Below are 24,426 nucleotides of genomic sequence, written 5' to 3' on the forward strand. Positions count from 1 at the left end.
AGAAAGAAAGAAAGAAAGAAAGAAAGAAAGAAAGAAAGAAAGAAAGAAAGAAAGAAAGAAAGAAAGAAAGAAAGAAAGAAAGAGAAAGAAAGAAAGAAAGAAAGAAAGAAAGAAAGAAAGAAAGAAAGAAAGAAAGAAAGAAAGAAAAGAAAGAAAGAAAGAAAGTGTGAGAAGAGGCATTCACCTTTAAACAGATTTTCATTGGAAGTGAAAAAAAGTAATGGAAAAGGTCTTTATTTCTATTCAGTACAAGCTTCTTATTGAACCATACATGACACAGTGTCACTGGTCTGGAGTGACTTGGTAAGATGTAGCTGTGTTACACTTTAATTCTTCATGATCAGGAAGAAAAGTAGTTTTCTTTCAACCTTAAACAGCTGAAAGTTATCTTTTAGAGAATATTTAAGATTAGTAGCATAAAACTTGAAGCACAAAGCCACGAACTAGCAACTTTAAAACTAACAAAATACTAACAAAATTCTAAATACAACTTTCTGCATATTTCAATTACAGACAGCAAATACCTATATTAAAAATGACAACTCTTGGTTCTCAAACAGATTTTCTAAGAGGAAGGTGGGCAACAAAGTACAAAAATATGTTGGAAAAATATTAACTCCTAATCTGTTCAATTTGGGTAAACACGTGAACTGAATTTTAAAGACCTTCTGTTGGAAATTGGCTTTTGTAACTTTTAGAAGAAAAAATAAACCATTTCTTATGACATCTTCATAAAAAGCAAGAGAATGAAAGCCGAAAATTAAAAGCTGGTTTTACTCCAGTACAAACAAAAACTAAACCCAACTAAAATCTTTTAAAAATGTAGTATCTTGGAGAAAGTTACACCTCGTAAGAAGGTTAAAGACATTGAAAAGGCAAAGAAGAGGAATAAGCTTAAGATAATCAGCACTAGGAAGAACAATTAGGATCTTCAATAAACACACTTTTTTGAAAAAGGAAATAAATTAGCATCATAAAGAGATACAAACCTGTAAAGTTTCAGATTTTGAAATACAATAGCACAAGGTTTGACTCTGAGTCATTTTGGGGGAGGTTTGCTGAAACAGAATTACTTCAATGCTTTCTTTTGAACTCACTGATATTCAAAGTACTATTTTCACTAAAATATGAACATGTAAAATAGCAATAGTATTAACAGTAACTGTTATAAAATTAGTCTGTTACATCTATGTAAGAATAATATATGCTTCAATTTAATGTATATCCTCATATGCCATTAGATTAAATGTCATGTACATGTGTAAGAAATAAAGCAAAAGTTACCATATTAGACAATTTTCTCCTAATCAGGCTCCTAACCTGTTCCTGCGAGGTAGGTGTGCCAAACAAATGGTTTGCTGCTAATGAAAGGTTGTTTCTTCCTTCTCTTTCTTTAATCTCCTGTTAACCAGCGTATACTTCCATCTGTCTCCTAGTAGTGTCTGTGTGCACTTCTGTGAAACAAGTCTGTACACTGATAGAAAACTACTCTCCTATCTTCTCCTCCTAAACTGGAGAACAACCAGGTAACAGCTAGGAGCGAACAGGAATACTGAAGAGGAATATAAATCCTCCTTTTTGGGCAGTCTTTAAATCATAGACGGGTTCATCCCTTCAAACTACAGTCTTACTCCTGTCATGCCTTGCATTTGCCTAAAGCAGATCGTATGTGTAAACCCACTAAATGGCTGTGCAAAGTTTTGCAGAACCTGCTCTTTCAACACAAGCCCAAGTGTGGGCATGGCATTATGATTATGAATGTCCCAATTCCAAAATTTATTTTGCTATAGCAATCTAAAAATAACGTATCTGAAATGAAATGCCTCATTACATTGATAATCTATTTAAGCAACTGCCCTCATGCTTTCAGAAGATGATTTCTCAGCCTCTTAGTTGGCAAAGTTGTTTTGACTGTGCAAGCAAAGAGAGATCAGAACTCAAAATTTCTTATATTTTCTCTATCTGAGAAAGTATTTCTTGTATGCTAAATACAGTATTTATATATTATTCCAGGAGGAGACAGTCAGTGACCTGCTGCATTACACAGACATACACAGTCTATGGGATGGGACGGAATATACCCGAGGGTGCTGATGGAGCTGGCTGGGGTGCTCATCAAGCTGCTTTCCATCATTTATCAGCAGTCCTGGCTGACTTGGAAGGTCCCAACAGATTGGAAATGGGCCAGTGTGATGCCCATATACAAAAAGGGTTGGAAGGATGATCCAGGAAATTACAGACCTGTCAGCTTGATTTTGGTGCCCGGGAAGCTGATGGAGCAGCTCATCCTAAGTACCATCACACAACATGTGGGAGAACCAGATGCTCAGGCCCAGTCAGCAGGGGTTTAGGAAAGGCAGGTCCTGCCTGACAAACCTGATCTCCTTCTACGACAGGGCGACCTGCTTATTGGATGAGGGAAAGGCTGTGGATGTTGTTTACCTTGATTTTAGTAAGGCCTTTGACACCATTTCCCACAGCATTCTCCTGGTGAAACTGGCTGCTTGAGGCTTGGATGGGCACACGCTTCGCTGGGTAAAAAACTGTCTGGATGGCCGGACCCAAAGAGTTGTGGTGAATGGAGTTTAATCCAGTTGGCAGTTGGTCATGAGTGGTGTCCCCCAGGGCTCGGTGTTGGGGCCACTCCTGTTTAACATCTTTATTGATGATCTAGCTGAGGGGATCGAGTGAACCCTCAGTCAGTTTGCAGATGACACCCAGTTGGGTAGGAGTGTTGATCTGCTCGAGGGTAGGGAGGCTCTGCAGAGAGACCTGGACAGGCTGGAGCCATGGGCTGAGCCCAACTGGAGGAGTTTCCATAAGGCCAAATGCCGGGGGCTGCCCTTGGGCCACAACAACCCCCAGCAGCGCTACAGGCTTGGGGAGGAGTGGCTGGAGAGCTGCCAGTCAGAGAGGGACCTGGGGGTGTTGATTGACAGCCCGATGAACAGGAGCCAGCAGTGTGCCCAGGGGGCCAAGAAGGCCAATGGCACCCTGGCTTGTGTCAGCAATAGCGTGGCCAGCAGGGACAGGGATGGGCTGCCCAGGGAGGTGGTGGAGTCCCCATCCCTGGAGGTGTTAAAAAGTCGGGTTGACTTAGCACTGAGGGATATGGTGTAAGTTAGTTGGGAACTGTAAATGTTGGGTTGATGGTTGGACTGGAGGATTTTCAGGGTCTTTTCCAATCTAGACAATTCTGTGATTCTGTATTTCTAAAGAACATTCAATGTACCACTGAAAGTAACAGAATTAATAGTAAACACCATATTTCTACATATACAATGTATGATATACCCCTTTTGAACTGCTTAATATGAGAAATAATTAATTCAATGGAAAGCACTCTCCTAACCCTGAATGAGGGATTAACTTTAAATTCACAGTAAGATCTAGATCAATACAATTAGTATTGGTAAAACAATCTACTAAGAATAAAAGTTAAAAAGGAAATGTCAGCATTATTTTTTTAAGAATTCTGTAAAGAAATAATTTATTTCACATTAATCTCTAGCTTATTTTTATCAGCTGGCTTTGTTTATTTTACGGAAGCAATAATTACCCAGGTATTTCAAACTATGAAAACTGTATGATGGAAAGCCAGTGAATATCAAGCAGTTTTATGTGTATCAATCATTAAAACAGACTACTCCTCTAAAAAATTTCTTTCCACTGTAACTCGAAGTTCAAATATTTCTATAAATATGAAAATTAATACACTCTTAAAATTAATTCACATGTAGAAAATTATGTAAGTCTTAATCTCCTGTTGCAATATATTTCAAAACACTTCTGTCAAAATTTCCCTAATAATATCATCAGGCTATTTAAAATACTGAAGGGAAACATTTTTTCTTAAAATACATTGATGATCCACAGATATTCTGTGCTTAGTTTTGTAGCAGACCAGCGCTACCAGATAACAGAATGCTACTAGTCACCTCAACCAAAGGCTGTCTGTTCTTATTTTGACTCGTGTGCCCTCAAGCAGAGTAACAGGTCACTTTCAGTGAAAGAAATAAGGGGTGTAAGATGTAAGTGAATGTTTCAGAGTAAACAATGAACAAAAATAGAAAAACATGTTTAGTTAACTCTGTGTATGCATGCATGTGTATAAATACATGATGTATATATGATCTCTATACAGATAATCTCTTTGCAGAACTAATTCCTATCCACTTTAATATATATCAGATTAGTAACTAATACAGCCATGACGCTGGCTTAACACTAACATCAGTTTGGGAATACCAGCCATGGTATCAGCAACTACTAACTATGCTTGTCACACAATTTCTGCCACGAGTAACTTTTTTGGGGTACTTAGTTTCTCAAAGAAACAAGTTTATCATTATCTGGGTTCTCGTCAGCTTTTTATTAATATAGTTTTTACTTAAAACCCTCTCATCTATATATTTCAATCAGAAATAATATCCAGATGTCAACAGGGTATAAAGCTGACAGATGGCAGACTAATTTAAAAGGAAAACTACCACTTATCTGCCTGTAAAACGACCTCTCATGGGCAAAGTCCTCAAACCACTGCAACAGGCCATATGCTTAAGTGAAAACTACTTGCTCATCCAACACAATAATGATTTTATATTAAAAGTAAGAATCACCACTTATCTAACAAATCCACTGATTTGAAGTATTCTGCATTTACTGACCTTCAGCAGTTTCTGTGAGTCTTTGGAAAAAGGATGAGGGTTGATTTCCCATTGAAACCAAATGTGTCCCTTTCTCTGTAACTGTTGGAATTGTTACTCTAAAGCTTGCTGCCATGTTATTGTGCCATGTTATGGATTACAGATGCCCACACGTAATATACATACACGCTCACACAGAAAATAAGCAAATGCTACATAGATCTCATATGGACTCACAGAATCACAGGATCCTGGGATGACTGAGGCTGGAAGGGACCTCTAGAGGTCACCTGGTCCACTACCCTGCTCAAGCAGGGACCCCTACCGCCAGTTGCCCTGGACCATATCCAGACAGTGTTGGACTACCATGAAGGAGGGAGACTCCACCACCAACCTGTGTCAGTGCACGGTCATCCTCATGGTAAAACAGGTGTTTCCTGATGCTCAAAGGGAATCTCGTGAGTTTCAGTTTGTGTCCACTGCCTCTGGTCCTGTCACTGGACCCCACTGTAAAGAGACTGGCTCTGTCTTTGCATACTCCCTTCAGGTATTTATATACATTAATAAGATCCCCTCTGAGCCTTCTCTTCTCCAGGCTAAAAAGTCCCAGCTCGATCAGCCTTTCCTCATATGAGAGACACTCCAGCCTCTTAATCATCTCTGTGGCCCTTTGCTGGACTTCCTTCAAGTAGTTCCATATGTCTCTCGCACTGGGGAGCCCTGAACTGGACACAGTACTCCAGGTATGTCTTCACCAGTACTGAATAGAGGGGCAGGATCACCTCCCTCAACCTGCTAGCAACACTCCTCCTCCTCATCAGCCACCTTCGTTGCAATGGCACACTGCTGGCTCATGGTCAACTTGGTGTCCACCACCTGTCATAATTATCTTTTTTTCTGAGAGTATGAAAACCATTTGCTTTTCTTTCCTGTTCAAAAGTGTGCAGCCACGCTCATCAGTGCAGAGACAGATGGCACTGTAATAGAACTTCTAAATTTAAAGGTTTGAATGACAAATGTACAAAAAATACAGACAAAACATATTGCAAAGTGACCATTAGAAAACCTATGATGAGAATATAAAATACTCCATTAGGAAGTGTCTCAGTCACCCCAATAGTGATATAAACACATTCCTTCACAGTTAAATCAAAGGCAAATTGCATCCTCTACAAATGCTTGCAGTCAACTACAAACAAGCACCTGAATGAGAGTTAACTTGCTTATAACACATACTTATTTTGGGAAAAAACCTAAGTTGTCTCTGCTTATGTACAGGCCACTCCTCTTTGTTTATTTTTAAAATCAAATTACGTGTATTTATATATTAGTAAGACCACCATGGCATACTGCGGAGTGATTTTACATTGTTCTAACCATCACAACACATGACCTGAAAGAAACCACCTCTAATACAGCAACATGATCAGTTCAGAAATAGATGCTGCCACAGGTATTGCCAAGAATCTGGATAAATTGACAGGCAGCTGAGTGCTACGAGCTGCATTTTGCTGATAACTTGGAAGCTTCAGCTCCCAGACAGTATATAAGGATTCCCTGGGGAAACCAGACTGCAGCAGGTATGTCAAGGTGACAAAGTATCACTGCCACACAATCCTCTGAAAGATATGTTCTGGCTACCAGGTAAAATAAAAAAAAAAAAAAAAAAAAAAAAAAAAAAAAAAAAAAAAGGAGGACAGGCTGTCAGGTGAAGAAGCAAAGAAAATCTCAGACACCATGATTCAGTATACAGGAGATATGTCAAGTAATTTTTCCCCCATTTTTTTTCTGAGTAGAAGTTGCAGTGTTTTCTACTTTATTTAAAAATTTTGCTCATTGATTTTAACTAGTAGTAAGATACAGTAAGTTTCTATTGAATAGAGAAAATTTATAAATCAGATAGCAAATATGTCTAAGGAGTGAGGACTGAAATTTCTCATCCATACATAAGACTGTCCTGGAGATATATGTTCTGGGTTTGCAGGTCTTGAAGGTGTAGCTGAACACATCTGTTTTGTATTCTTTAAAAGTTTGTAATTTCTAGTCCTAGCAAGGAAAACAACATGAGAAAAGACACTAAAATTGCTATTTTCTCTATTGACCCTGCATCTGCAGATAAAACTATAGATTCAAAGCCATAGAAAAATCTCCTTATTGACAAGTAGTAATTTAGCAAGTAGTTCAATGGAATATCAGAATCTAATGGGTTAAAACTGGAAAGAAACAATTACTCTATCTACAACTACTGTTATTATCTCAACCATATCAACTTTAATATCTTTGTTACCAAAAGAAACAGGAAGATAATCTTACAAAATCAAATGACAGTTGTCATTTTGAGCTTCTTCAGATTACCAGCATCTTGCATCTAGATGGAGAGCAAAGATGTTGCTCACCACGTTCTAAATGCTTTTCCCCATCAGATGTTCTTGTGCTTAGCAGCGGCAGTGCTGCAGGCTGCCAGCTGAGGTTCTGCACTCCCACATGTTCTCCTACTTTCTTATCAACTAAAAAAGTTTCTCTCCCTGTTCTGGATGCAGTCTTAACTATCCTCCTTGGAGAAAAGGAGAACAGCTTAGGTAGACAGTTTTTAATTAATAACAATTTTTCCTTCCAAACCTTCTGTGGTTATTAAACTTCACATTACTAATAAGTCCAAAGAGCATCTAAAAAGCACTAGCAGTTAAAATTGCCAAGTACATTTCTACAGAGAGGGATCTGTACATTTTCATATCTAGAAATATATACAAATAGGCACACACATATACACACACACACAGGTTTATGTGACAGAAATGCTCATCTTTGCACACTGCGAGGGCAGTGGAGGACCCTGGTCCAGCCACTCCTGGTGCCAAAGGAGCGCTCCAGGAGCCCTTGTGCTGGGCCAGACCCCCAGGGACGTGCCAGCAGGAGAAGCTCTGTGGGTTAGGGCATCCCGTGGGAATGGGGGACAGAATGGGCTGGAGGGCTGTGAACAGAGGCCAACAGTCGACATGCCTGGCCACGCTTATGCCAGCCAGCACAGTGAGCCCTATCTCCTCTATTTAAACTCTTTTTCTGACAGTTTTTCCTGGGCAAGGGCTTACTACTGTGCATGCATGTGTGCATGGAGGTCTCAGTGCCAGCCCTGCCATGGGACCTGCCCACGTGCTGCAATGCAGCATCTGTAGTAAGGGTGGGTGTGCAAGTGCATGAGAGTGCTAGTGAAGAGCATGCCGGACTAGCTGGCAAGTAGGTGAAGCCGCCTGGGAGCCAGGCATGTCTCTACAGGAGAGAGAACAGGCAGCACTGGCTCCTGGAGGGACAGGGTAGGCATAGGGTAGCTATGGCCAGCTGCTGGAGAGACCATGGGGTTTGGGGCTGTCCCAGAGACCCATCTGTATGCGCACGAGAGACGCTCTGTGGGAGGTGATGGGGGCAGCGCGAGGATCCAGGACCATGGGATGGGCTAAACCATCCACTGTGTGGGTGTGAGTGAGAAGAAGTGGAAGGGAAGAAGGATCTTCACCAAGGGCTAGAGTGGGCCCGTGGCCTTGGGGCTCATGCCTCCATGTGCCAACCACTAGGGAGACTGGGATCCAGAGCCAGCTGAGTGCCTAATTCCAGCTGCTGGAGGAATCCTTATTGCACTATGCATGCACTAACATATTGCACTAACAGACCTCCATCCTAATCAGCCAGAGAGGGGAACAGCATGAGGCCGTTGGTGCTCTCTGTGCTTGTGTGAGTGCTGTGGGGCTGTCAAGTGTATGTGTATACATGCATCCTGTATACACTCTGTGTGCTTGTGTGACTCCTAGAAACATGTTCTCAGCCTTGCTGCTGGCTGGATTTGGGGCCATGGAGCTGTAGCAGCCTCGCTGTGAGTGGACTCCTGGATTCAACACATTAGCTATATACATATGTATGTATGTAGCATATATAGTTTAAAATATGTATCTGCATATATCTCTATACAGATATAAACCCATGCATCTACAAAGCTAACATCAAATACAGTAAAGCTTCAAGAATAGTAACTCAGGAAGGGCTGAGAACAAAAAGGCAACTTCCATGATACTCTGTCAGGACAAAACCCCCAGGATGTTCTTCTAATACTGTTCTTCGATTCAACATAAAAGTGCCACCAGCACAGCATCAAACATGTTTTGGAAAGGTAGTAGTCTTAAGTTCTACATTATCTGATATTTCATTGTCATTAAATGTTCAATCTAATTCAAACGTATGCAATTACACTTTGCCTGAATGATATCTAATTGGAAAATGCAGTGGGTGAGGTCCTTGCTAAACTTCCTAACAGATACAGCAAAATAAGCTGCAATTCATGTCCCGCACTTCATGTGACGCTGCTGTTACGTATTAAAGTATCTCCGACATGACTGAATTTATGTATCAGACACAATACAGCGTACCACTGATATTTGTACCTGTTTTCCTATTGTTTTCTCCAATTGTTTCCATCCCAGAAAGTGTTGCTGAATCTGAAGACGGCACACAGGAAAAATTAAGACATATTTTTGTTTTTATTCATTCCAGTGTCCTTCTGCATTCCACTAAAAATCTGTTTCTAAACAACTAACAATTTTCCATTTTTAATATTAATCATGACATCAACATCCAAGCTCTACATACTTTTACAATACTGCTTCACAAGCCTTTTATCAAAAGATATCCTAGTTGACTGTTCTCGCTGTTGGAATATAGGGTAAATTTGTCTCAGGTGTCCGTGCATGAAAGTGACAAAACAGATGAATCCAGAAGATCAACATAGATGTAGGTTTGAAAACAGATTTAAGTTCTCTAAGATAGATAAGCTTATTGAAACTAGCAAAAGCTTATGAAGTCAACAGAAGGTTTGGTACTGCATTGTCTGCATCACGGACATGTGCACTTCTTGAAGAACTATGGCGTTTTTAACTTTTTGCCAATTAAGGTGATTTTTGTTTATGCTCTCCACAAAAAAATCTCCAAACTGTGCCAAAGACTCATAAAGGCAGTTGCAAATAAAACAAGAGCCACAGTCAACTGGAATAGTACTGAGCCTTTTGCTCTATTTATAAAGAAATGCAAAAAGGTGTTTGGTTTATTTGTTTTTGTGAGGCAACAGAAGCTTTTAATATCTCTAGTCATTCAGACTTTCAACTGAGATTTATTAACCTGTCAAACAAAAGCAATTTTACAACATATACAACTGCAGTTGATTTCAGAACATTTACTGCTCTATAAACAGAAAATCCAGATTCTCCTTAAACAATCTGTCCCCTTTCTTCTCCTTGAAGCAAGAAGGAAGGCATGGTAGAGAAAGAAATTTTAAGTGAAACAGAAAGAAATACTCATGAACTTATTTACAGAAAGATATAAAAAGCATAAAGTGAGAAACTAAAACAACCTTTTAAAGTGACTACCTCTATTGAAAAAAATTTTTGGTCCCAGTAACTTACATCAAACAAAATCAAATAGGGGCACAGAAATGAGAAACAGTTTTTAAATTAAAGGTGGTGACGATACTGAAAGGAGGATGGCCTCTGCCCAGATGATGATGTAAAATACCTCCCATATTTGGGTAATATGGATGAGAGGGAAAAGGGAAACAGAAGATGGCCACAGCTCCATGTTTACTATGTGTATTTTGTGCTATGCAACTCCCTAGCCATGTGCTAAAACTAAAAGAAGTGTCAGGTTTCTATACACTCTTCAAATCTTTAAACACAGAACAAAACAACAACTCCAAAGAAATCTAAGTAATTGTGGAAGGCTATCTGGCTCATAATTTAAGTTAACAGTATCTGTTGAGTAGAAGCTTGACTATTAAATTCTGTAACTAGTAGCATAATTCTCAAATATGCAAGGACTATGTTTGAAAAGTTCATTAGTCATCAAAATTAGGAAAGAAGAAAGCAGAAGGATGATCCAGCAGAGGGCCACCAAGATGGCTGGGGTTGTAGTAACTATGAGGAAATGCTGAGAGTTTAGCTTATTCAGCCCCAAGAAGACTTCAGGAGGGCCAAAGAGCAGCTGTGCAGTATCTCTGAGGACATTACTGAAGAGATGGGGACAGCTTCTTTACCAAAGTGTGTAGTGCGAACATGAGATGATGGTCCTAATTTGAAATAGGAAAGGTTCTGTCTGACTAGATCTAAGGAGAGAAGGGGGGGGAGGAAAAAAACCCAAGCCAACCCATAGCCAAGAATTAAGCACTGGAAAATGCTTCCCAGAGAAGCTGTGTGGTCTCCACCCTCTGAGGTTTTAAAGACCTGACTGGATGATTCTGGAGCAACTTGGTCTTTGTTCAGTATTGACCTGTTCTCAGAAGGCTGGATTACTTACTTTCCAAGGTTCATTCCAATCAGAATGACTCTGCAGAAGAGTTAAAAAAAATGCATTATCATTAAGCATTCCTCTGCATCAGTTTTCAATTTCTCAAAGCATTAAGAATAATTTCTAGAATACTAACAGTAGACTACATATTGACCTTTTGTACCTACTGCATGTTAGAGCAAGTATTACCTAAAAGAATCCCTGTCTGCCAGACCAAGGGAAATACTTTCTTTCTCGTACACTCCACTTCCTGGCATCTCTGCTACACAAAGCAAAATCAACAGATCTGAACAACTGAAAGATTTTTCCTACCATAAACTAAGATGATTCTGTTATATAATCAATATTAACTTTATAGACATTTTTTGATCTATCAGTCTATGTCTAGACTATGAGGACATCCCACTTCCTCAGTCAGGGCCTGGGGAAAGGTGATGTCCCCAGATGGGAACAAATGGGGCAAGACTTGTCCCAGCAGAACTGTAACAGAAAATGTGGGAGAAGACATGACACTGTAGATCTTACAGCAGAAACTAGGAAACCAGGATGGAAGAGTTCAACCAGCTCTGAGAGATGTTTATAAAGGAGGGGTTTTATCAGGAGACTGAAACAGAAGAACTAAGCTACTACCTGGAACATCTACACCTGAACTGCTTATCTAGCCTCCCTTTATGGAGAGAAACGTGATCCTAGGGAATGGATTACTGCTGTTTGGGTGTAGGACCTAATCTGGTAGCCTGACAGAGGGGAGGCAGCCACAGCTACATGCTCCCTGGTCCAAACAGTAGTGAGGCTGAGCATATATCCCCCAGCAGGCACATGCACACAAATACATACATAAGGGGGTGTGTGTATATATATATATATATATATGGTTAGTCACACAGTTGAATGCAGCTACACTCAGCACTCAGATGAACCCACATGATCGTTCATCTGGCTCTTCACTAGTGCTCACACACTTGACTGCACTCAATCCAGCCAGAACTGCAGATTCATGGGCCCAGCTCCTGCGACCTGTGGTGCCATGCTGGGGGCTGGCACTTGGTTTCGCCCAGTTGTCGGCACCCAGACCATCACTCGCTCCAGCCACTGCCACCGTGGACACATGGGCCTCTGCCTAGGGTCTGACTACTGTTACTGGCCACAGACACCAGTCACACAGCCACAGCCACACAGAACAGATGGCCTTCAGCCAGGAAAAGAGTCAGAAGTGGAATTTGGTAAGATAGGACAGTCTGCACTGGTCAGGAGCTATTTACACACATCCAGCCCTTTTAATCCCCATATCCCTCTATTTCCCTGTACTAAATTCTGAGCAATCCCAAAATGCTCTTGTCCTGCATCCTATACTGTGTGCCATTCCCCAGGCAGCATCTCCCCTCAGTCCAAAACGGGATCCAGCATTGACTCATCTCAATGGATCTCATGGCTGGCTGATTGACCCCGATGACTCTTGTGGGACAGCCCTGGGAGGGTCTGGACAGGCTGTCCCTCTCTCCAAGTCCTTAACCTGGGCTCCCATCTGCCTTGCAGACTCTGTGCTCCCCTGGCCTTGTAGAGATGGGCCTCTGATGGGCTGATGGCTCCTGTGGTGAGCCTGGGAGCAGCCAGGCAGGGTGTGACTTGGGATCCCTCACCTGCCATCGCCTCTCTGAGCTCTTTCATGGGTGTGCAGACAAGCTTTTATCATGCAGCCTAAGAGTAGCATGCTGTGGTGGATCTTCCTTAGGTCCAATTCTATGCAAGTTTATGCATCACATGCTTCTTGATTCCTAACATGCAAGACCAGGAATCCAAGTAGTTTCTTTCACAGGTCTTTATAACTAGGGCCTGGCATATCATACACTAAGCTAAATATAGAGATCAATAGAAGAAAAAGATGCTCAAATCAGACATCCTATTTTTCCTTTCTTCTCGATGCTGCTATTATTCTAACGTTCAGTCTGATCCTAAAGCAATGCAGCACAGCATGTCACAAGCATTATTATGTCTTCATACTGCCAAGTAACTGAAATCCTTTTATTAAAATACAGCATTCTGTGATGGATTTCTTCATCCTTGGACTGACATTGAGCCTGAAGCTCTTACTAGTAATCACTTTACACAAAGCCAGATCACATACTCAACCCAGTCAGAGAAGCTAAGGACTCAATTCACAGATATATAAAAGTGGTGTGAAAGCTGGTGAGAATGAATTGTTCCTGCAAAGAATGGATACATTTCAAAATTTCTGAGAGAACCTATACTGAAGGCTTTTTCTGAATAATTGACTTAAGGAACATTTTATTCATCCTTCATTAACATTTTAATCTTAAAGCAGAATCAGTTCTCCAAAACATAAGAGAAACAAGAAAGATATTCCACTGAATATTAACCACCTTAAAGAAATGTAAAGCTGTCATGTGCTACCACCACAGCTGTAAAGAAGAGCTGCAAATAGTAAGGTATCAGTAAAACAGTCTTCCATCAGCCTACTCAAAGTCAACCATCTTCTTTCAAGCATACTTGCTCTTCAACTGATTGCTAAGATGATTAAAAAAAAATAAAATCAAGTGACAGGAGAAATAAATTGTCCAAATGCCTTAGAATTACTAGAATTACTTAGAATTCTACTAGCCTTAGAATTAATACAAGACAGAATAGAATATGAAACTCTGACATCAGTGTTTCTAAAGAAAACCTCTTTACTTTGAGAGACATGCCAAAGAACACATTTGCAGCTGACTCTTCTTTCCACTATCTTCATGAGATTTTAAATTCAGACATGTAGCGCTCTAAATGTTTGAAGAATTTTTGCTGTAATGTTAGCCCTGTCACACCATCTACCAAACCCCTTGAGACAGAATGCTTAGCCTCAAAAAAGTAAATGCTTTTACTATTTCAGTATATACATCATTAACTTATCTACTGTCTCCTCACTCTTCATCTACACTCCCTAAAAAACAGTTGGGAAAGTGTTAAGGACAAATGGGCTACTTCATACTATTAACTCTTCATAATTTACAATGAAGCTATATAGATTACTTAATGCAGTCACAAATTCAAGTTTTCATTTTCACCTTCAAGGCCCTATATTATCTTACTCACAATTACTGTATGTCTTGCTTTTATTTCCTTCTACTCCCTAGACATCTTCTATCCTTTCACTTAATTGCATTCTTTATCTCTTTCTCTCACTTTCCACTGTATGTCTTATATCATGCTGACCTCTGTGCCTTGTACAATCTCCATGCCTACACTCTTCATCTTTCTTCAACAGTATCTTTAAAAATACAGTCTTTCAGGAATCTTTGGTACGTTCTCTTCTTCCTCTTCTTATTGCTGAGCTATTAACTGAAATTTGTCTTGCTTAAACCACTTTTGCTCCTTGCTGGACCAGGGCAGCTGAGAATACAGCTGAAAGCTAAAGTAGAGATGGCTGATTCACTTCTTAATTCTATCAGAAATGACCTCTGTTAGCTGTTTAAATCTGAGGAAAATTGATGGACAATACTTGCTTGTCATCTAAAATAGGAACTTGGAAACTTGTTCACTAAAAAGGCCACAACATTAATTAAACAAATTGCAATCAGTATGTGTGTGTGAAGAGTGATTAGTTTCTACAAGCTATGTCTGTACTTACTGTCTTAGATGTTTATATATATGTCATAGTGCTCTAACAGTTGTCCAGAGCAGGCTCCATGCCTGTCATCTGCTGTATGTGGTCTGATGCTTTCTCTCCTCAGGGTTTAATGTGTACTTAAATATAAATATGATGTACACAGTGAGTAGCCATGTCACACAAACACCAGGAAACTCAGGAGCATTCCCAGGTCTAGTAATGGTCATAGTACGGTAGAGTCACAGCATTATTCCTGACTCCTAGAAAACAGGACTGCAGTATTCCCAGATTCCTCAACTTCAAACACCTGCTCTACACAATATAGCTCTTCATGGAAGTTATCATATGACCATTGTAAAAGTTTTTACTATAATTAGAAAATATTATTATCTTCAGAGGAAAACATTAAAATAATTGCAGACACTTTTCACTGAAGTTTAAGAAAAAGAAAAACTTCTCAGTTAAAAGCCTGAAAACTTAAAAACTAAACAGTTTTTCACAACTGAAAGCAGTCTTCAAAGGATTTATCAGAGCTAATCTTAAAACTGCAGCAGCATTCTACCTAAGATACATGATCATTCTTCACAGAATAAAAAGTTCTGTTGGCATTCTCTTGAGGTAACTGCATTATTGAAAGTGGAAAGCATTAAGATAAGTTACGTACTATTATGCTTTTTGCCCATGGCACTTTTTTTGAATCAGTAATATTTTGAGTCTGTAATAGCTTCGAAGCTCAGGACAATAGGCTGCAACCTCTAATGTTTCCACACTGTGGTCTGAAGCTGCAGGATTCAATAATGTGTTCTGGAGACAGCAACTGAATGGATCACTGTGACCAGGTATCTGTTCAGGAGAAAGAGGACAATTTCCTAATGGAGGAAAACATTCTGTAACAGAAGATATTTTAAGTAACGGATGAAATCTCATCAGCTAGTCTTTGCTAGTCAGCAAGACCCTGAGATTCAAAGCAACTAAATTATGAAGTGAAGGAGTTACATTAAAAAACATTTCTCATTACCATGCTACTATTTTAGAAAGTTGTTGTAGATGCATTTTAAAATAATTCTGCTATTACTCAGGGAATTATTGACTAGTAGCCTTACTTCTCTACTTTGTAAAATCTGCTGATGACACAGCTGGGGTAAGAAATATCTGTAAGAAACTCAGCGTGACTAGGTAGTCTTCTTGGCAGTCAAGTGTCAAATGAAATAAAATGGTCAAGAAATGTAAGAAATACACATTAGCTGGACAAAAAAAAAATACATGCATCTTGTAACATTCAGTTTAAGTACTGGACATCTCTGTAGACAGCTCAGTGAAGACTCAAGAGCTTAGTGATATTGTATATATTCATAGACATATATAATGCTGTGTCATTTGTAATACTCTTATGTACTGTATGCCAGAGACATTATTCTATGTTAAAACATTTTTGATAGGAAGGGTCTGACAAAATGCAATCAGAATGCTTATGAGGAAAACAAACAAACAAACAAACAAACAAAAAAACCCCACTCACCAACCAACCCCACCCAAAAAATCCCAAACAACCATTTCAGGTGGTGAGAATCTGAACAGACTGTAAAGTGTTTTACTTATGGACCAAGAAAGAAAAAGGGATGTGAAGAGCAGTACCTGAAATACTGAGTGGCAGATCCATTGCTTATCTTTCTCATTCATAACATGAAAAAAAAGTTGACAATCAAAGAAGTTAAAAGGTAAGAAATTAAGAACATATGCAAAAGATTTGCCGAATTCATTGTCCCAGGTAGTCATCAGCATCAAGAAAAAACCAAATACTGTGAAAGGGTTACTAAAGAAAAAAAAAAAAAAAAAAAAGAGCCTTCAATTACTTGATATAGGAGCAACAGCATTTAAGTGGATAAATTAACCCCCTCTAGCTAAAAGGTGATTATTAAGCCTCTGGTATTAGCTGTCATCAGAGATGGTACTGAATAAGATGGGCACTGAATCTGAGCATGAACAGCAATTCCTATATTCAGTATTATTTAGACATAAATGAAAAACTTTCTTTGATGGAATAGGAGGAGAGCATTTTTACCTCTACCTGGAATTGTTTTCTACTTTAAATCAGAATCACTTCAGTTTTACTGAAGCTTAACTTGAACCATTTGCTTCTTGGCTTTGAACCATGCTATTATTCTAAGATAAAGAGATGCTGGAATGGAAATGTTAAGCATCCTTTTTTAGCAGATAAAGCTGTCACTTCTTCAGTTCTTGTGTGTGCTACAAGGTCTTTTATCTTTATACCACCAGTCTATCACAATAACAATAAAAAAAAAATTCTCAAACACCGCTTTATGGAGTACACTCTGTAATCATCTTGTAAGTGCACTTATTCTGTGATACAGCAATCAGCCTGAGCAAAATGCTTTGCCCTGTTTAGACTATAAATAATTTGTCAGTGTTAATTGATGGTCCTGTATGTAGGTTTCTGCAACCGTGCCAAAAAAACAAGACTTACAAATTCTTTACCACACAACAGAATAAGCAGAACCTTACCACGAATACCTGCTCTCTGAAAATTACCTACAAGTGCATCTCCACAAACAGAAAGTAACTTAAAGAAAAAGAAGCAAACAAATGAACTCTCCCTCCCCCAGCCTTAGTGCATTAAAACAACACATAGCTGACCTTAGTCTTTCAAAGGTTTCTAGAGGTCTCCCCATGACAATAAATTACAAAAAAAGCAACCAAAAAATACTGCTAACAATGCAACTCCGTGTTTCAATCTTCATTCTTTGTCCTGAAACTGTTGAAAAGCACTGTTACAACAAGCTGTGGGGTGATTACAAAGGTAACGAGATACAGAGAGGATCAGTGCACTAGATCTTTCTTAAAGAGGATTTATTCATGCTTGCTATAACCCAAAAGACATTAAAAACATTTTTTTTTGTGAAAAATCTTGTTAATTAAAATCTAATTATTCAATGACTGCTCTGTATGCATCTCCAAAAAATGCTCAAGGTCTTGAAAGAAAGCAAAGATAACTCAGTGAGCAATTTATCATAAAAGAAGACTCTTCCCCCCTTTTTTACTACTTAACATGCATAATTAATATGTGATAATACCCATAATGAGTTCCCTAAAACAATTAGCAACACATCTCCAGTGACCTGCTAATCTGAATATAATGCTTTTAGAATTTGGAGGTGTACCAGTCTCTTTGTGCTTATACAACCACCTCACGTACAAGCAAAGAAGGCTGCAGAACATAATTTCTTATTCTGCATCACATTTCGTCAAGTCTCTTAGCAGCTACTTGATACATTATCAAGACAAATGCAAGGAAAAAAAAAATATATTTCTGCCTCCCCACCCCACCAAGTAAGGTACCCCAAAGACTAAGAACCAGTTATAATCCTTCTTTCCTCTTCCAATCAGATACATTAAATGAAAGCAAACCTTGACCAGGTTATTTTTTGCATGGAATTTCAATGACTTTTTTCATCTTCATAAGACAAATACATCCATAAATAAACATGCACTGCAGTAACAAGGGCAACGTCTGGAACACTTAAGAGCTAAATTACTTTCAAGCCATGCAACATCTCATTTTTCTTCCACAAATATATAATAAAGACTGCCAGCATGGGGGTGGGGTGTGTGCACATGCAAGCACACATGCCTCAGGAGAAGAGGGAGGAAGAAAATCAACCATGTGAACTGAGAGAATAATAATTGAAAACAAACAAATTTATAAATGTCTCTTTCCTTTAATTGTCTTGTAATTGTAAAATAGTGGCCTATTACTGATTTAGGACAAAGGTACATGTGTATAGCAGATCTTTGGAAGTCCTGGATTGTTAGATGTGGTGAAATATCTCACATTTTTCTCTCTACAGCCATGTCCATTATACTTACGAAGCTGGAAGCTGAGCTTCATAATCACAGTCTTCATCATCTAGCCTGGGAGACACATATAAGGGCTACATGCTTAGACTATTTAGAAGCTGAGGAAGGCGTAGGATTCAGCCAACAGACCATCCAGCAGTATATCACATAAAAAGTATGCTGCACTAGAGTGCTATGATCTTTGTATCACAATCTGTAAGTTTCTAGCAGTATTTCAAGATGGAGGTCTTAATACATAAGCCTAACAGGCAATCTAAACACATAAGCCTAACAGGCAATCTAAAGGTATAATTTATTAATAATTTATTCCTTTAAATTTCTCAAGTGTCTGTGTGAAACCAATAGCTTCTGCAGCAGGTTGGGAATGTAAAAAGTTACACTGTTTATTATTTTCCAGTGCCCCACAGTAGCAGGAATTCAAGAGTTAGGCCATCAACACATACTAAATACTCAAACCACAACTTGCCACCTAGAAATAAGTCATCATCTACACTGTAGAGCAAGAAAACTAAAAGCTTTATGAATTCAGGAAAAAGTTCTAGTCAAGAACCTTCCTTAGCAATCCTCAAGACAATCCTCAAGAAAACCCGAAAACTGGAAGACTGAACTCCTCAGGTTGAAGATGCTCAAAAAGCCCATGGAAGTCTTTGAGGAAGCATTCCACACAGTGGCCAAGATAAGGAGAACCCTCTCTTCTGATCTGCTTTAAAAAGAAAACAGACATCCCAGATTGCTGTTATGTTCTCTGTGGAGCAAATTTTTCTTGACATTTTAAGAATATGCTGGGACTACTTTTCAAAATTATTCTTTACAAAAGATTAACTGCAAGGGATGTTTAGTTCCTGAGAAACAGACACAATAGACTCTGTTGTGATTGGGCAATTTTGGATGCAAACATGAAAGCAAAAAACTCATTTCTCGACCAACTATAAAATCAGAAAGCAAGATTCCTACCAGACTTGACACCTGATCTTGGTCAGAATGCAGAAGAGTGGAAATGTTCTGTTCTGAAGCTCATAGGTATAGCTTTTAAGATTTCACTCGCTATCTACTCTCAACACTTAAGGATATGTCTGCATGGAACAACTAAACTCATCTGGGTACACACAAATGATGCGACATACTTCATTCACCTACCAATCACCCCACGTACAGTAACAGTAAAATCTGCCATATATAATCTAAATGCGTCAAGGGAACAAACTCTACTTTTGCTGCAAACTTAAGCATGCCATATGTAGGCAGGAGCAGCAGTTTCAAGCTCTCATGGCACTGAATCAGTTCCTCAGCAGTCCCACCATCTCCCAGGGAGCACCACCCCACGCCCAACAATCTTCTGCCAAGGAAGAGTCTTCTCTAACTCTGGAAGCTGGACACAGGATGCAATGCTAATGGGAACGCCGAGGGAGCACAACCTTACAGATAAGGACTTCAAAGGGACACTGTGCAAGCAGTGAGGAACTTATCTCCAAAAAAGCCGAACAAGAAAACACATGCACCAGATACACTTAAACATCCCAGATTTTCAGTCTGTGTACTAACAGCCTGGCTACACAGGAGTTGGCACCAACCAATCAGATGACACAGAAAGTTTTTTATTGGCTCTAACCCATCAACTTCCTAATTTGAATTAATTAATGAACTGTAATTACATCAGTATGGACAAGAGAGACAAGTGGCTTCTGAAAAGAAAGCCCAAATTCTGTTTTCTATCTCAAAACACACCAGCAGCTAGAAGAAGTCGTGGAGCAACACTGATCCCTCTTCATGCAGTAAGTGGCTGCTGGCACGTGCTGTATCAGGTTCTGTACAGACTGTAGTGTATGTGAACAACAGCAATCTATGACAAACACTTCTTTGTTCCACTGAACACAGCCCAATGCTTTAAAAGTCAGGTGGACTATGACCATTATTATTGCAGGATATACCCCTGGAAAAAGTAGGTATCTAGCAGTATGCTAAAATAACCTGTAAAAACTGTAAGTCCAGGGAGGTAAGACAGCAGAACTTGGGTAAATCAGAATTATTTATACCATGAACAGCTGTTTAGAAGAGTGTTTCAGTTGAGGAAAACTTAAAATAGGCTAGACCCAGGGTTGAAGAGATAGCCATTGATGTAGATTTGAACTAAGTTTAAAAAAGTCTATGTATATTTTACATTTAGTGCTTTTGTTATTTCTAAAATAAAATGTCTGATTTGTGAATCATAAACATTCAGGACAGTGCAAGTCAATTCATTTATAAAATGGAAAAGGGGCAGATTTATGATGACTAAAATACGTGATTTCAACAGCAGGGATTCCAATTTACAGCTCAGTACACCACCTAAAATGGCTGTTCATGCCTTTGTAATCTGTGTACTTTATTTAAAGTACTCCTAATAAATTCAACCTCCAGGTATACATAAGGAATAACAGAAACATCACTAATAAATTAACTGCTTATCTGAAAACCATAGTAAGTGTAATACATATGCTACATGCACTACATATACCAGAAGTGGTACAGTTGAAAGGGGGGGGGAAGTAGAAAAAGAAAAAAAATGGGAGGGATAAGAAATAGAAAATCGTTTTGGCATCCTTTTTGCACAAGCTCACAATAATAATGGTCACGTTAAGTACTTAGTGCTGAACCAGCCTTCTTCACCCTCTGTTTTGCTTGTACAATATCGACTAAAATTACAAAATGGTCATAATGTTCTGAATATCTATTACTCTTTCACTATATATTTTGTAACAAAAAAAGTCTCAGAAAATTTCTCTTTGAACTCCTCTTTTCTATGACATAAAAAGTCCACTGAGACTCATAAATCCTAATGCCATTTAATCAGTCTGAAAAATTTTAATGAGCTCTCACTAGATTTGGTACAGAAATTATTCGTAACTATGGGATCAATTAATGAATTAGAAATGGAAGAAACTGCAAAGAAATAGTGTTTTAAATTAAGGTAATGATTTACATCACTTGGAATGTTTTCAACAGAACAGATTGATTCTTCATAAGAGAGTGATGACCATTTGTATTACTAAAATCTTTTCTTCTTTTTAAACAATGTATATAAAGGGTATTTCTTTGTTTTTAAATGATACTATTAGTAAGGTCCTTCATTTTAGGGAAATGCTATAGGCAAGACAACAAAAACACTGGAAAGAAAGGCCCTGACCCATCACATCCTCAAGTAGGTAAGTATTTAATTAATGTGTTTTTAAAGACATATCAGAAGTATGTATACATATTTGCATGGAAATGTCTGAAACCCTCTGAGTTAGAACCATATTTGAAATTATTATAACATTTTTGTTACTATGAAACAAAACTGCTTCAAGATAACATTGAAAATTATAGTTGATATATCTCTCCTATATAAATACACACAGAAGCACATAAACAACAGGTTATTATGAACTCTTAAACCTGAAATTAATATTCTAATATTTATAAATTCCAAAAGAATGGTTTTAAGTAATTTGACCCTTTAAATCAAAATGGAACAGAAAAATATTGAGAAAAACTTTGTTTCCTCATTTTTTTCCCAGATCAAGTCTGTGAAATGTATTACTGAATCACAGGATGACTGAGGTTGGAAGTGACCTCTTGAGATCATCTGGTCCAACCCCCCTGCTCAAGCAAGGGCATCTATAGTCTGCTTGTCCAGGACCACGTCTAGGCAGCTTTTAAATATCTCCAAGGAGGAAAGCTCCACTACCTCTCCAGGCAACATCTGCCAGTGCTCAGTCACCCTCATAGCAAAAGAGTGTTTCCTCATGCTCAGAGTCTCCTGTGTTTGTTTGTGCCCATCACCTTTGGTTCTGTGACTGGCAACCACTGAAACAGCCTGGCTTTGTCTTCTTTACACTCTTTCCTCGGGTATTCATACACATTAATAAGATCCCTCTGAACATTGTCTTCATCAGGAAACTGGCCCATCAACCAGGTCATTAATGACGATGTTAAACAGGACTGGACCCTGGACTCAATATTCACCCCTGGGGCACACCGCTAGTCACTGGCATCCAATTAGACTTTGCGCTGGTGGTCACCACCCTCTGGGCTCAGCTGTTCAACCAGTTTTCAGTTCACCTTGCTGTCTGCTAATCCGGACCATACATCAACAACTTCTCTGTGAGGATCTTATAGGAGAGGGTGCCAAAGGTCCTACTGTAGTCCAGGTAGACAACAGCCACTGCCCTCCCCTCATCTGCCAGGCCGGTCATAGAAATTTATGAAGTTGATCAAACATGACTTCCCCTTGGTGAAGCCATGCTGACTACTCCTGATGATTTGCTCATCCTTACTTGCCTGAAAATGGTTCTCAGGATTAGTTGCTCCATCACATTTCTAGGGATCGAGGTGAGACCGAGTAGTCCGTGTTGCCTGGGTCCTCCTTTATGCCCTTCTTCAAGACAGGAGTGACATTTCCTTTCCTCCAATCTTCAAGCACTTCTCCCAGTCACCATGATTGATCAAAGATTATCAAGAATGGCCTTGCAATGACATCTGCCAGCTCCCTCTGCACTCGAGGGTGCATCCCATCGGGGCCCATGGACCTACTCCCTGACCGGATCCTCTTTCAACAAGGGTACATCTTCCTTGCTCAGCCCTTCTCTCTGGTCTCTGGGATCTGAAATTCCTGACTTGTTACATATAGTACTTCAGTCTTTTTCATGTCCTATGTAACCAAGTCCCCCATCTTATTCAGCAATGGGTCTACATTTTCCCTAGTCTTCCTTTTGTCTCCTATTTACTTAGAGAAGCCTTTCTTGTTGTCTTTTGACATCCCTTGGCATATATAGTCGAATTTACTAAATTTCACAGTGGTATCATCAATGAAACTCTGATTTTGCTTCTGAAGCACATTTTAAAGGCTCCCTTAAAAGGAATTCCCATTGTAAAAATTTGAAACATAGTAAAATACTAGGTAACTCTAGAAAAATATGAAACAACTTATTTTCCAAATGATGATCATATAAAGGTAGGAAATAAAAAAAAAAAAAAAAAAGAAAAAAAAAAAAGGAATTTTAGTGTAACACAAAATTTCTAGTATTTAATCTTCAGATCACATTTTGATTACCTGACTGATTTAATTATTTACTCATATGACAGTTCATTGTTACTAGTTGGAAGTTCATGTGAAACTTCATGCATCACAAGACAGTAAGACCTGGACTGAATTTGCAGAGTGTATCTTATTTGAAATTCCTGTGCTATGGTTCCATCACCATGCTTATTAAGTTCCTAGTAACAGAATCACAGAATTGTCAACCAAAGACTGCAAACCAAAAGGTAAAGAAATTCCCAGATGGACAATCATGACATCCTTCAATGACAGTAAAGCAGACATCCTATCAATTTTTTATCATTTTAGAACTGCCTACTTGTAGAATTATGCCTGAATAGCAACAGTCACAGGCTGGTATGCCACTACAGCTAAATTCTGGATTTAGCCTTCTATGGCTACACTGTATTTTTCACTTAGAGCAGCAGTGAAGTTTTGAAGCAAATCTGACAGTCATCAATTGCTACTTGATGGTCTGTTACACTAAGTTTTGGTATGCACTTAGTTGCTTTAGCAGGAAGCTACAGGGGAAGTCCTTTCCAGGTGCATATTAAGCAATCTCCAATGCTTAAAAGGACACACAGCTCCAAAGAACCTTATACAGCTTTCAGCCAGGGATCTGACTAAATCTAATCCAACAGAAAAAATTCAAATCACATATAGCATAGATGTACAGGCCTAAGCACCAAATACTCCAGTAATCTGTTTCTCTTGAGTCCATTTAGTTGCTTATGGAGCCATTACCTATACCTCCCAATATTTTGCTGCCAACTCGCATATTACCGATTTTTAGCATGAAATCCGAGCCTGTAGCTCTATTAGTTCACCACTTGGGAAGAAACACAGCAGATGCCATCACTACACTGCAATTGGTCATGAATGTTTCAGATAGTTTCGCATGCACTGTTTTGATTTTCTTCTTC

General features: G+C 39.0%; 1 protein-coding gene across 1 annotated transcript in view; it reads right to left on the reverse strand.

Annotated features, from left to right (window-relative positions):
• PUDP (pseudouridine 5'-phosphatase) overlaps nucleotides 1–24,426 on the reverse strand; it is an 81,312-nt gene that overhangs the window by 8,673 nt on the left and 48,213 nt on the right. Inside the window, exon 6 of the mRNA XM_026846119.1 lies at nucleotides 9,077–9,130. Coding sequence (XP_026701920.1) covers nucleotides 9,077–9,130 — 54 coding nt within the window. The remainder of the gene's footprint in view (nucleotides 1–9,076; nucleotides 9,131–24,426) is intronic.

Source organism: Athene cunicularia, assembly GCF_003259725.1.
Source record: "Athene cunicularia isolate RWA chromosome 1 unlocalized genomic scaffold, athCun1 chr1_part1, whole genome shotgun sequence".
Taxonomy (NCBI): domain Eukaryota; kingdom Metazoa; phylum Chordata; class Aves; order Strigiformes; family Strigidae; genus Athene; species Athene cunicularia.